Below are 13830 nucleotides of genomic sequence, written 5' to 3'. Positions count from 1 at the left end.
ACTGCTCAGGAAACCCAACAGGCTTGCCTTACTCCTTTGACCTTGCTGCCGCCCTCCAGCTCTGCACTTGGCAGAGGGTAAAGAAAACAGAGTCCAGCCCATCCCCCACTTCACTGGCTGAGTGACCTGGGAGACATCAGGCAAACCCCTGCCCCACGATGGAGACAGACACCCTAGCTGAAGGGGCAGCTTCCTGAAGGGCAGTTAAGGACAGTAACCAAGGGCCCCCGCCAGGTCAGAAAGGGAGCCTGAGACGTCGGGGGGCAGAAACGGCGAGGGTGGCCAAGCGCGCACTGGTTTATTGCCCACACCTCGCATTCTAACAACTGTGTGACAGGCTAGGGAACCCCCACACCTATGGCCGCTGAACACAGTTCCTGATGGAAAGGTTTACTGGAACACAGCGTAGGCAGGGCATACGGGGAAGGCCAGCCTTGGAGGAGGCCCACGTGGGTCTTCTGGAGAAGTCATACTCCACCCGCCAAAGTAAGAACGCCGAAGTCAAATGGCACAAACGATTAAGAGACCCACTGTGGCCGTGACAGAGTTCTGCAGCAACTCTCATGGGATGTGGGCTGTTGTTCGGGGCGGAGCCTGGGTGCTCAGGGCCTCTGCTGGCCTACCAATGAAGGCCTGAGGGCGGTGTCTTCTCATCTTTATTGCTTTCCAGGGAGAAGGGAGGGATCCGGACGTCAAAGTGGGAACCATCAGGCCTCTCGAAGCGGAAAGTGCCCCTGGGAGTCAGAGAGAAACTGGTTTAGAGGTCTGGAGAGCCCTGTGCCCTCAGCACCACAACTGAGGCAGAATAATGCAGGCCTGGGCTCTTCTGCCTGGCTCATGCCAGGATAACACTGGTCCAGGGACCCAAGAGCCCATCCTGGCCCTTCATGAAAAGAAGAAATGAAGTTGTCCTGAATTCAGCCCTTCGATGCACCCTGGATAAGCCACCCAACTATGCTTTCAGGATACAGAATTAAACACCAAGGGAAAAAACCAACTCATTGGCAGCTCTGTAGCAAAAAGTCACCAGACCGCTTTGACCTAAGTCCTCATCCCACAGGGGCCTCCCCAGATGGCACAGTGGTAAAGAATCCACCTGCCAATGCAGGAGATGCAACAGACACAGTTCAATCCCTGACTAAGGAAAATCCCCTGGAGAAAGAAATCTCCAGTATTCTTGCCCGGAAAACTCCATGGACAGAGGAGCCTGTCGGGCTATAGTCCATGGAATTGCAATTAGACATGACTGAGCAACTGAGCGCACACACACACACACACACACAAATTCCACAAAATCACGGAGAACTGGCAAAGTCATAAATCAGGCAAGACTCACACAACAATGAATGGCAGATACAGCTCCACCTCAGGACTTCACTGGGTCCAGAGTGAACTGCACGCTATGAGCTCTCACTTTCTGACCTGCAGTGTCGTGGACCTAAGCTGCCCCCACACCCACTTACTCACCACATGTGCCCACTGGAGGCCTGCAGGGAGACGTGGCTGCTGTACTGGAAGGCGGGCTGCTCCTTGGATAACACTGGTTCCTGTGAGGGTTCAGGCAAAATAGGTCAGACCAGACAAGCTCCCTGTACCCCAGGGCCACATGCTGACCATCACCGAGTCAGGACCAGATGCCCTCTCATGCCTCCCACCATAACGGCCGGCCAGCACCTCCTCTCACAGCACCGCCATTGACCTGGGCCTTTTACTCTGGCCCTGAGAAAGATAATCTCAGACTAAACATCTGAGGTTTCCAGACAAAGATGACAAGCCCAAGATCTCTGCAAATACCCCTTTCAGCGTCTATTCACTAAGTGCCTTATGATCAGCAAACATCTGCTAACTTAAGTCCTGGTCATCATAAGGTAATAGATGTTATCCTAAAAAACTGAGATTCTGGTTAAATAACCTGGCCAAAGTTATGCAGCAAGTAAACAACACAGTGGGCGTCTGAAAAGAGATGAGCTCCAAAGCCCTGTTCTTTCTATCCCACGCTGCCTCCCCAAGTCCCTGCTAATGTGTATAACTGCTTACTGAATGCGGCCCCTTCTCTTGACTATTTCTCAGGAGAGTGGGTGGGGTAGCGCAGGAATTGCAAAGTCAGATCTCTTCAAGGGCCAGCAGAGGATGTATGTGTGTAAAGAGGCAGAGGAAGGACAACTGGGAGTGCTGGAGGGTGTGTACCACACCCAAAGGCTTCCCAATTCAGATTTTTAAAAAGGGTGGCCACCAACGTCACTTACTTGGCTCCAAATCCAGGACCTGCTGCTACGAGTTATAAGGACCATGGGCCAGTTAAATAACAGTCCCTCACAGTGAGGTTTCTCACTCTGAACAGTCCTGTGCTTTCACACACTGACCCCCTGCCCCTAACCACAGAGGAGGAGACCATGCACTAAGCTCCCAGGCCTGCTGGGTGCGACCAGAAACCAAGACTGTTAGCCCAAAGATGCTCACCCTGCCCACCACCCCTCGGCCTCGCACTGTCTCCAAGGTGCCGGACAGACTGAATATCCTCCAGTGTCGCTCCCGGAGCTGAACCACGTCACTGTCGAGGTTCTCCAGGCGGATGCAGTAGCGCCACTGTGGGAGCAGGGGAGAGACTTCACGTCTGAGAAGGAACAGAACCTGGGCTAGCCCCCTGGCAATTCTACGAGAGAAAAGGGCAACGAAGGCCAACACCTGCCCTGCACGGGTCTCATCTCCCGCCCCGGAGGTGAAGCCCCCACCTCCCACCTGCCCCCACAGGCACGCCTCCTGGGCGCCCCTCCTCCCGAGATTAGACACTCACCCAGTAGACGTGGGAATTCTGGGCTTCCTGGGGAAAACAAAACACAAAGAATTTCAGTCCCCGAGGGTAGAAAACATCTATTCCAACCAACATCACTCCAGTGGAGCAGATGTATTCCAGGACGGATGCAAAGACAGAAGAAAGCCATAAGTATCTTGATGACGTGCTAACTATGGCCAACATGCCCAGAGGGAGGCAGACTCCCTGGGCCCTTCCCTGGCCTCCTTCCTCTTCATCCTATCAAGATCACAGAGCTGGATGAGAACAGAAGAGAGGGCCCTTCCCTCTCACCACTCTCCCCATCAGCCTCCACCCCTTTGCCCACCACTGCTGCCCAGGCTGCTGTCTTCCTCCTCTGCCTTCCCACATCTCAGCAGGATTACAAGACTTAGAAAGATGTAGGCTGGCCTCCCCCACTACCGTGAGCTCCTGGAAGGCAGGTACAGTGTTTCATTTTTGTCACCCTAAGACCCAGGTTACGGCCAAGCAAGAAACAGCTCAATAAATGTATAAAACGTGGGAAGAGGAGCCTACAGTGATTTAAACAAGTATGTGTATGTTCTTCATAATCATGGCTCCCTTTGAGCCAGAAGAGAAGAGAGAGTCAACCTGGAGGCCTCCTTCCTGGGATCTGAGTGTTTCCTTGCTCTAGGTCTTGATGTCAGCTCTTGCCAAGAGGGTGCTTGACCCCAGCCAATACATGCAGCACTGGAAACCAGAACCTCAGGCACATGGTTTAAATGTGGGACCCACACCAGCAGTCACACTGGGGACCCCACACAGAACCCGGGGGCCCGGCCCTGAGGGAAGGTACCAAGGCTCGGCACCTACCCTCATGCCCATGTAGAAGGGGATGACGGTGACACGGATATTCTCAGTTGTTTCCCGGTGGACATCAGAGAGCTCCAGCCAGGGGTGATTCTTCTCCTGCCAGGCCCGTAGTGTCTCCCGAGCCACAAAAGGGGGTGCTGGGGCAAGAAATGACTGGTTAGACCAGGCCAGTGGCCAACTGCTTCTCTTATAAAATCCTTCCCAGTGATGGCCAAGGTATAGAAGACACATGAGCAAAAGCAGCACAGGCTGGAAGGCGGCACAGGGATGCCTACCAAGAATAAGCCCCAAGGAGGAATATGACGTCAGGGGAAGAGAAGTGGCCTGGGAGTTAGGGGCCCTGGCTCTCAGATCTCACTCTGCCACTACCTAGCAACCTTGAGTCGCTCTCATCATCCCTGAGCCTGTTTCCCTATCTGTGAGGAGGAGATAAAGGCCATCTACCCAACAGGTCTAAAGGGAGGTTAAATCAAGTTGTAGAAACAGAGCTTTGAAACTGCTTCTGTGACACTGTTTTTGAAGAAAGGGCCCTCCCATTACAGTTTCCCTTTATGAAAGAGGGTACCTTTCGTCTGGTCATACAGGAGAAATCTTTCAAAGAGCTCATGCTGGATAGGAACCTGATCAGTGGAGGTGTAGGGGAGGATGTCTTCGTGGCTGACATAATCCAGGCCTGGCAGAGAGACAAAGACAGAAAACTCACAGAGGAACGGGGAAGAGTGGGGCTGAAAAGAAACTCAATTTTGGGGCCTTGTCCCAGGGTGGGACGAAGCTGGCATCAAGGCTCTCAGCATCTACACGCCCTCCAAAGCAGATTTAAGGACAGCAGAAAGGCACTGGAATTCTCTTCCTGAGACACACCAGACCCCTCACCGATGGGCACCACTCAGATGCTCATAACTCACCTGGAATGGCATAGAGGGCCCGGCTGTCGTCGTGATTAGCCAAGAAAGTCACAGCTTCTGTCTGAGATCTCTGAGACTAAGGCAAGAAGCAAGTCATAGGTTTTCTTGGTCACTATCCAGTCCTGAGGACTTGGGGCCCAGTGCAGTATGGAACTGTTGGATCCCTCTCCTTCTCTTGGTCCCCATCAGGGTCCAGGCCTTCCCCATGGAAAGGAACCCCAGGCGCAGCCACCTTGCTTACTTACTATATGTGGACAGTCTCGGGCATCAATCAGCACCTGATAGTAAGTGTGAGTTTTGCCTTTCACCTCCTTCGAGCCATGGCCGGCAGGGTTCTCTGCTCTACGGGGCAGGAGGAAAAGCCCAAGATCAACCTGAGAAACGGAAGCGGGGCCTGCCCCAGCTCCCTGCCACCCCTCACCTAAACAAACCAGTGCCTGAACCGAAGGGGCTTAGCAGAAGCTGAGCCGATGCTCAGCACGCCCTGGCCAACGCTCCCCAGGCAGGAGCAAGCAATAGGGTGTGGTGAAGAGTCATCGTTTATCTTCCTCTCTGGATGCCTCTTTAAAAAAGGGGCCAAGCTGAGAAAATCAAACTGCTGCTTCAGTCCCTGGAGCCCAGAGCACCCCACTCTTCTCACATCCCAGGGGCTCTCTGCGATCACTTAATGGAGCCTTTCTTTTTTTAATGTACTCTAGGAGAAAGATTCTAACTGAACATCAAGAAATCAAGAAGCCTAGTTCCCCAAATGCCCTCTGGGGTACTTATAATGCAAACTAAGAATGCCTGGGGTGAGCATCCTGGGGAGGTCTGAAGGGACCCTTTGGCTTAAGACTCAGCACTTTTGTCTCCATGGGCATCAGTGTCAAGGGAGTGTTTGGGGACTGTTCCTAAGGCCCAGAAGGAGGCTGTCTTGACCGCTGGGACTCCAATTACGTATGTCTGCCATGGGTTGGGCCTCCTCCAGAGGATACTGCGAGGCATAGTGAGAGGGAAACTTACTTTTCTGGGGCTGCAGACGCCACATCCCGGTCATAGAGTCTGGCCTGCCAGGGAAACAGGACGACACCTCGGTAGCCAAAAACACTGTGAAGGAAAAGCTGGGAGAAAAGAAAGGTTCAGTGAGTCTGCAGCCGAGCAGGTACATCCAGGTGGGGCCCAGACCACTAAGTGGCACGGGTGGTGGCAACTCCAGCACAAGGTCTTGCTGTTCTTTCCCTTGGACTCTGAGATCCACCCAGACCAACTGTGGCGCACGCTTACTGTCCCTTCACCTGGCTGACTTCTACTCAGCCGTCAGGCCATAGCCGAGGCCTCGAGGAAGCCTTCCCTTCCCTCCCTTCCACTTAGCCGGTGTACAGCCGTGAACCATGTGCATGCTGTAATTCTTTTCTTAGACTGTCAACTCCATGAAGGAACTGCTTTCTGATTTTATACCAATGCATAAAGCCCATTCTATTGGAGGCATACAGGGGGAAAAAGCTGAATAAACAAAAAGTTCTCCTTATCTACAAGGGGTCTAAATCTATCTCAGTAGATCTGGCATAAAACTGACTCAGAAAAAGAGCCTCAACCCAGAGCTTAATTCACTGCACTCAATTCAACTAGAACAAAGCATCAAAAAGCAGGCCCTCCACTGGCTTCCCACCAACCACTATGTTAGATGACTCTTTAGCAATAGGACTTTCTCCTCAATATAGTTCAAACCATCTCTGTCTACACTAACTTGGAAACAAAACCCGATGACACATGAAGTGCATTCAAATCCAGGAAAACAGGGACAAAAAAACATGTTAAAACAACAACAACAACAAAACTTTTGATTCTGGTCTGGCACCAAACACCAAGGCAGAAAATCATAATGTTCAGGCCTGTGACCAAATTTCACCCTTTCAGAAGCAGAGCACACCCTGAAAACCAAAGATGATGCCGCCCAGCACTCACCTGTCCAGTCTCGTATTTTCCATTCTGTTTTGGCACCTCGAACACACCAACTGTCTCCAAAACTTTGCCCTCTGGTCGGTTTCTGATTAGGAAGGAAAAGGAACAAGCAACTGAAAAGCTAAGAAGTGAAGGGTACTAATCCATCAGAAAAAGCTGCTAGGATACTGGGGGGGCCGGGGCCATGACAGCGGAGAAGGGTCGCGGCAGTGGGGCCAGCTGAAGCAGGGAAGGGTCCTGCCAAGCTACCCCTCCACAGAGATTCTGCTGCTCCTCCTCTGAGGACCAGCTGCAGATGCCCGCTTGGTTTCCATGAGATCTGACAGCTCCCAGATCACTTCTCTCTTGATCTTAGCATTCCTCGTATCACGCCCTCAGACCCTGCTTCATCGTATCCCTTGCCTCCATTTCTTCCCTGACCCATCCTCCTGACCTCCCACAGCAGTGACTGCCTTTCCCACCTTGCATTTCAGTTATTTGTGTCACTGTCTTATCTCCATTAGAGACTGTAAGTTCCCCGGGAGCAATGCTTGTGTCTGATTAGCCTGTGCTCCCTCTCAGAGCCTAGCGTGTAAGGGGTGCTCAAAAGAAAACTTCTTTTGTGTCATCATGCCATGTTCATTTCCACCTCTAAACTGCAGTCCTCATCCTGGCATTGCACCAATGTTATTCTATCTAGTTTTTGTTCAGATTTACATCAATTTTCAGAGGAGTCTTAAATTGCAAATAGCTATCATCTCTCCCCCATGTCCGTGTCTCATCTCAGCCACTAAAAGGTCAGCTGTCACAGTGACTTCTGGACCCGACTGCTTTTTCTGGGGGCCCTTCAAAGCACCGCTTTCTTACTGTTGTGGAGAGGTGAACTCCATGTCTCCTTCCACTTGGTTCACCTGCCCCAATTTGATCTCTCTGGTCTCATCCCTAGGCACATTGTTCACACCATCCCTGTGGCTTCAAACCCCCTTCCTCAAGTCACATAAAGAGAGTATGTGCCCTCAAGGTCACACTGAAGCCTGGGACCCACGCAGGGCGCAGACTCGGGTCCTGTTTCCCATTTCCAGCATCTTTCTGAGAGAGGCCTTGACCCGCAGTCATGGGCTGAGGGTTCAAATCAAAAGCCCTAGCACTTAATTGAAGGACTTCCCACTAACAGTGGCGCTCGGATGCCCGCATTCGAGGAAGCAGGCTTTGCTCCGAGAGGGTTATTAGTTCCCCCTCGGAGCCAGTCCGGCACAATCCAGGACTCTGGGCCGCGCTCCCTTCCTCGCTCCTGGCACGCGTCCCAGGCAGCGCAGGTCGGCTCTCGGCCGGAACTCTCCCCTGGGTCGAACTCCTATCACCCTCTGCCGCTGGGCCCTCTGGCCGGGGACACGCTCCCTAGGCTCCGGGCCCGACCCCCGCGCTCCGTCCCTCACCGGGACGAGAGGTGCCTCCGCGTCGTCGTGGTCGCCACGGGTGGGAAGGCCCCAACTTCACCCGCCGCACAGAGCGGCCTCGGCCCCCGGGTCCCAGTCAGCGACCGGGACCACCAACGACTGCCCACGGTCAGGGCCCGCCGGGCCACACAGCCCGCCATGTCTCGCCCGAGCTCCCGCTGGGCTGCTGACACACCACCCGACCCGCGGCCGGGCGGCGTTCCGCCCCCGCCCCACACTGCCCCGCGCCGTTGCCCCGCCCCTTTGGCTCTCTGCCCCGCCCCGCGAGCTTCGCGCTTCTTCCGGCGCAGGCGGACGGAAGTCTCGGTTCTGGGTCACCTGACCGTAAAGTCGGCTAGTAATGGCGTCTAGCTTGTTAGCTGGCGAGCGATTTGTACGCGCTCTGGGTCCTGGTGGGGAGCTGGAGCCAGAGCAACTGCCCGGGAAGCTGCGGGCAGAGCTTGAGGCCGCGCTAGGAAAGAAGCACAAGGGCGGCAATCGCCCGGCTCGCCTGGTTTCTTTCCGCCTGATCCGGGATCTGCATCAGTACTTGAGAGAAAGGGGTGAGCCCCAGTCTCCGGTTCAGAGTCGCCTCTTTTTTCCCCAGAGTTTAGGCCCTCCTGAGGTGTTTTTTCCCGAGGGGGTGTATCTGTTGCTGAACCAAACTCGCGGCTTCTTTCATGACTCCCAGCAAAGCCAATATACTGAGGCAGGGTTATGGTGAAGGAAAGTACAGTATTTAATGCAGGGTGCCAAGCAAGGGAATGGGAAACAAGGCTCAAATCCACTCTAGCTTGGAATTTGAGTTAAGGAACTTTCGTTTAAAGGAGAAGAACAAAGAGGCTAGGAATAATAGTCGTGTGACTTTTCCTAACTGTGGTTTCAGGAGTCAGAATGTCTCTGATTTACGATTCTCAGGTCACGTGGTCCTTGGCTCCGGTGTCTGTTAGCTCACTTTGCCCTGGAGAAGCAACCAGAGTTTTCAGGTTAATGATGATATTTATAACACTACATTAAAGATGTTATCAACAATAGCAGTTTGAGTCATCTGACTCTGGTTCATTAGTATTCTGTTAACACAGCATAGAAGTTAGAGGGGACAGGAAAAGGAATAAAGTTTTGGATAGAGAGATGAATTGTAAGGTCAGTAAGGAAATTTCAGTTTTAGGGGGACTGGGTTTCGAATCCGTCACTCTCTTTCACCCATGGAATGATAATCTGGCCAACCCAAGAGTAACCTCACAAACCCTGGGGAACCAGCCCACTCTCTTCATAATTTCCATGGGAATTTTTCATGGATGACAAAATTTACTTGTGCAGTTTCTGTTCTCTTGAGTCTCATCTTTACATCCAGGCCCACGTGACCCTTGAGGAAATACAAATTCTAACTCAAAAGCACAGCACAGGTTCAGTTTCTTCCTTTTGAGCCACATTAAAAAAAAAAAAAAAGGCAACATAGTGGGCTCACCCTGTGTGTGAATCTAGATTTCTTTCCATCTTAAAAGCAAGAGTGGTCACATCTGATAGAGTTGGTTGGTTTTTGTTTTTGGATATAGAATGATGGGAAGTTCTGTTGAAATATCTGGACTGGGAGTGACATTTGAATTGTAGTCCTAATTCTGCTACTGACTCTTCATGGAGGAGTCATTTCTCTTCCTTGAGCCTCTGTTCCCTTATATGTAAAGGGGTCCAGTATGGCAAACTGGCATGTAAGGTCTTTTGCCAGAATTAACAGCCTGCCCACAAGTGTGAGGGGTAGATTATTCAATTATTAGAACTAAAAAGGACCTTAGAGGGCATCTAGCACAGTGTCCTCTAAGTATTCACCATCACTAGGCCTTAAACCTATTTAGGGCAAGTTCTTTTGTGGCCACAGAAATGACCTAACTTAAAGGCAAATATAAATGACCTACGAGCTGTGACATTGGTTGGGTAATTGAGAGCCAACAATTAAAGTCACCATGTAGCACTAGTATATGGGATTATCTATGTTTCTTTCCAGTTGAAAATGAACCTGGAGATGAACTGATATAAGAGTAGCCATGTTTTATTTTGGTAGAAAGAATTGGCGGGCTGGGGACTTCTTTGGCAGTCCGGTGGTTAAGATGCTGTGCTTTCAATGCAGAGGGTGCAGGTTTAAGAATTGGGCTAGATCCTTCTCGGATCCTTCAACCTCACCTCTATGCATTTTTCCTCAGGTTCCAAACTGTACCTTCATGAGCTCCTAGAAGGCAGTGAAATCTATCTTCCAGAGGTTGTGAAGCCTCCTCGGGTACGTAAGGGATATATTTGTGAGAATGGATGTTGACTCAGTTGGGTTTATTCATTTTACTTCCAAATTTATGAATCTTTGCGCTCAAAATTTGTTCTTTGAATCCTTGAGAGCTGGGGTGGAGGAAACCAGATATTGTCCTCCCAGTCTGACAGCTTGAAAAACTGATACCCCCCAAAAAAAGTTTCCAAAGCACTGGAGGCAGGACTGGTGCCTGGGTCTTCTTAGCAGTACTTTGCCCCCTGAAACCAGTGACTGTGACGTGTTTTCTAGCAAGCTGGAAATACCATTCTTCTTCTTTGATTTTTCTGCCTCAGAACCCAGAGCTAGTTGCTCGTCTGGAAAAGATTAAGATACAGCTGGCCAATGAGGAATATAAGCGGATCACCCGCAATGTCACCTGTCAGGTAAGAGCCCACTCTTCAATATGTGGACCCTGTAGCCCCTGAAAGCAGGGCCCTGCACTGGGAAGACACACAGATGAAAGAAAGTGTGGAAACCTGGTTTGTATACTATTAATATTAAGGGACTGTAAAAGCTCTGTGCTGCGTACAAGCCAAATACAGTTCCCATCCTATTTACTGAGACTGTCGGCTCAGATGGTGACTGATTTTTAAAGGTTGTAGAGGTGGAGATGAGCCGGGAGCCATTCTTTTGACAGAGCACCCTACTTTTCTCTGGCATGCACCTGGCCCAGAGGAGGAGAGGGATACACGGGTACTGGAAATATACGTCTCTTCTCTGAAATGCTTGATCCAGAGTAGACTCCAACTGGTCCTAGACAAAATCCAGGAAGAAGACAGAACTAGTGTGTTGGGTATAAAGAGGGCTGAGCCCAGACTGACAAATGAATACTCTCTGGGCTGCTTCCATTCTGAAATCCTTTGCTTTTTCTTTTTCCAAGGATCCAAGGCATGGTGGAACTCTCAGTGACCTGGGAAAGCAAGGTGAGGTACTAGGAAATCAGGCTGCGAAAGCCTCTCACTGGGATGGGTCACCCGTGGTCCTCCTTCTCACTCCATTGCTCAGGATTTAAGCCTGAGCTATTCAGGCTTGCTGTTTGAGGGAAGCCTGGCTGATGGGGGAGGCAACTGTGAGATAAAAGGGCCTCATGGAGGATGCTGACCTAAAAGTTTCTTGCCCGGGCTCCTCCCCAAAGTGAGGTCAGTGAAGGCTCTGGTCATCACCATCTTCAACTTCATTGTCACGGTGGCGGCTGCCTTCGTCTGCACTTACCTTGGAAGCCAGTATATCTTCACAGAAATGACCTCGGTGAGTAGGTTCTGGGCAGGGCAGGGTGCCTCAGTTGGGAGTGTTGGTGGGATAGGGAGGAGGTATGCAAAAATGCCTTGAACAGGTTATGTATTTATGTGATAAACAAAGGGAGCATTTGATCTGTCCAACAGTCATGGAGGTAGATAATAACCTCAAGAGAATCAGGATCCAGTTTTCTTCCCTTCCCCCCAACTTATGGGCTGGGTTGAGGTCCTCTCCATACTTGTTAGGTGCTAGAGGCTCCAGAGCTGGAAGCTGGTCTGCATCCCATAAGCCTGATTCTCTCCCTTCCCAGCGAGTACTGGCTGCCTTGATCGTGGCCTCTGTGGTGGGTCTGGCCGAGCTATACGTCATGGTGCGGGCGATGGAAGGCGAATTGGGAGAACTGTAACTGTGCTTCCTCATCGAAGTCCGGAGACTCCAGGGTCTCAGCTGCCAATTGCTGATTCTCAGTCAGTGATTTGTACTCAGCCAAGCCAAGGCCACGTGCTCTTCCTGTGGGACAGTCCCATCCTGTCGGTTAACGGAGGGGGCCATAGAGGAGACTCAGACAACAACAGGAAAGAACTGGTCTGTCCGTACATTTTCCCGAAGCCAGTGCCCATCTGCCTTCTACTGTCCATTCTGGGCATTGCTGGGGCTGGGTTTTTCCCCCACTGGAATAAAAGAGAATCCAGGCCTTTCCAGAAATAGACCATGCTGCCTTGAACTTGCCCAGGTGCACAAGTCAGTGGTTGTCCTTGCTCCACACATCTTGATGCAGACCTGTGATTTATATCAGAAGACTCCAGTAAAACAGAGGGATTCGCTTTCTTCAGTTTGTGCTGGAAGAGGAACTGATCAGAGGACATCAAATAAGAGAAAGCCAGTTGGTACACGATGGTGCAATTGTACACAAGGCAACTTTGGAATCTTAGTTTCTGCCTTCATCTTCTTCCTTCTGCTGGCCTTGTTCAGATTTCCTATGTTTCTGCCTGTCTTCAGTATTCATCAGCCCTCCTTCAACTTCCCACCTTCTGGTCACCCTTTGCTCTGCTTCCAAAAATGAAAACAGTTCAGATAGCAAAGCAGTATGTCTGCTTTTAATTGCAAAATCCCTTGTACTTGTTTGTATTTGTAAGGAGAGTATGCCTACTGTGAATTGTCTCAGCTAATGAAGGGAGAGATTCTTCGTAGACTGGTGACTGTTTCTAGATTGAACTGTATGTGTAATTTATATGAGTATACACATAACAAAAATATATGGTATGTGTACATATTGTTATACATAAGCCTGTTACAGGTTATTTTATGCGGATTCTTAAACATATCTGGGTAAGTGCAAAAAATAGTATGTAAAATTGTTTTACATGATTGCTTTTGGTCTTCAAAACCATTCCAGAGGTTAGAAAAGGAAGCGGTTTTAGGTCCCTTTTCCAGAAGACAAAACTGAGGCTGAGAGAGGTCAAATGATCCTCAGCAGTCCTTTTTCTGTTAAAAGGAGCCAAAGACTCCTGAGTTATCTTGAAGTCTCTGTAATGTTACACTTTTAAGAACTTAGATTAGTGGTGTGTTGATGGAATCTGTATAAGACTTTTAGAAATTACAGTAGCATTATTATTTATCCAATAAATATTTATCAAATCCAGCATATTCTATTGTTTGTTTGTTTGTTTGTTTTTATAACTTTGGCCATGCCACACAGCATGCAGGGTCTTAGTTCCCTGACCAGGGATTGAATCCGAGCTCCCTACAGTGGACGTGTAGCATCCTAACCACTGAACCGCCAGGGAATTCCCTCCAGGGTGTTCTTATTTCAAATCTTATGACAACAGAGAAGTCCAAAAGTTTCCATAGTTGGTGAGACTTAATTCAGGTCTGCTCCTAATGGTAGACTCTTTCTTTCTGTTTGTTCAGTGTATGAGCTCCTAAGGTCTTTTTTTTTCCCAGGACCCTCTTCTGTTCTTAGAAATTATACACTCATCGACTCAATAGACGTTTCCTCTACAGTATTGCCGGTTTCTTGAATTACAGCAAGTCAGCCTCTAAAGAAAATATTCTGCTTGAGTGAGAAGGAGGGTGTAGGCCCTTCTGTTATACCACAGATCATTTTGTTGAGAAATCAGGATTTCTGTTGTTGACTGGAAGAAATACCAACTTGAGAAAAAATACAGGTGGCATTTTACAGTGTTTTTAGCATCCCTGACTGTTTGAGTTAAAAAGCTACACTGAATCACTCTTTGCTCCTAATGAGCAAAGCCAAGTCAGATTTTTAGAATTCAAGTAGATATCATCTCTTTTCAAGTGGCTGAGTCTTGCAAGTGGAAAGAGCTTTAGCCTTCAGACTAATATCTGTGCTACGTGCCTGAAAAATCTATTTGAACTATTTGTTTTGGTCTATACTCCATTCTCCTCCTT

The 13830-nt window shown here is 49.9% G+C and overlaps 2 protein-coding genes across 2 annotated transcripts; one reads left to right on the top strand and one right to left on the bottom strand.

The window, feature by feature from the left end:
• Positions 1 to 283: 283 nt before the first annotated feature.
• POLDIP2 (DNA polymerase delta interacting protein 2) lies at positions 284 to 8129 on the bottom strand. The gene is made up of 11 exons (XM_070390375.1): positions 7887 to 8129; positions 6475 to 6556; positions 5533 to 5630; positions 4776 to 4872; positions 4531 to 4606; positions 4191 to 4298; positions 3626 to 3762; positions 2795 to 2821; positions 2461 to 2586; positions 1468 to 1547; positions 284 to 734 (listed from the first exon to the last, which is right to left on the bottom strand). Exons 1-11 carry the CDS (start codon positions 8045 to 8047, stop codon positions 620 to 622), a joined length of 1107 nt encoding a protein of 368 aa, XP_070246476.1. The 5' UTR covers positions 8048 to 8129; the 3' UTR covers positions 284 to 619.
• A 79-nt stretch (positions 8130 to 8208) lies between these two features.
• TMEM199 (transmembrane protein 199) lies at positions 8209 to 13057 on the top strand. Its single transcript, XM_005907245.3, has 6 exons — positions 8209 to 8449; positions 10085 to 10158; positions 10476 to 10565; positions 11063 to 11105; positions 11318 to 11430; positions 11729 to 13057. The coding sequence occupies exons 1-6, from the start codon at positions 8248 to 8250 to the stop codon at positions 11822 to 11824; spliced, it is 618 nt and encodes a 205-aa protein (XP_005907307.1). The 5' UTR covers positions 8209 to 8247; the 3' UTR covers positions 11825 to 13057.
• The last annotated feature ends 773 nt before the right edge of the window (positions 13058 to 13830 follow it).

The sequence above is a fragment of the Bos mutus genome, chromosome 19, assembly GCF_027580195.1.
Source record: "Bos mutus isolate GX-2022 chromosome 19, NWIPB_WYAK_1.1, whole genome shotgun sequence".
In the NCBI taxonomy this organism is placed as follows: Eukaryota; Metazoa; Chordata; class Mammalia; order Artiodactyla; family Bovidae; genus Bos; species Bos mutus.
Note: the sequence above shows the minus strand (reverse complement) of the source record. Positions and strands in the feature narration are given on the sequence as shown.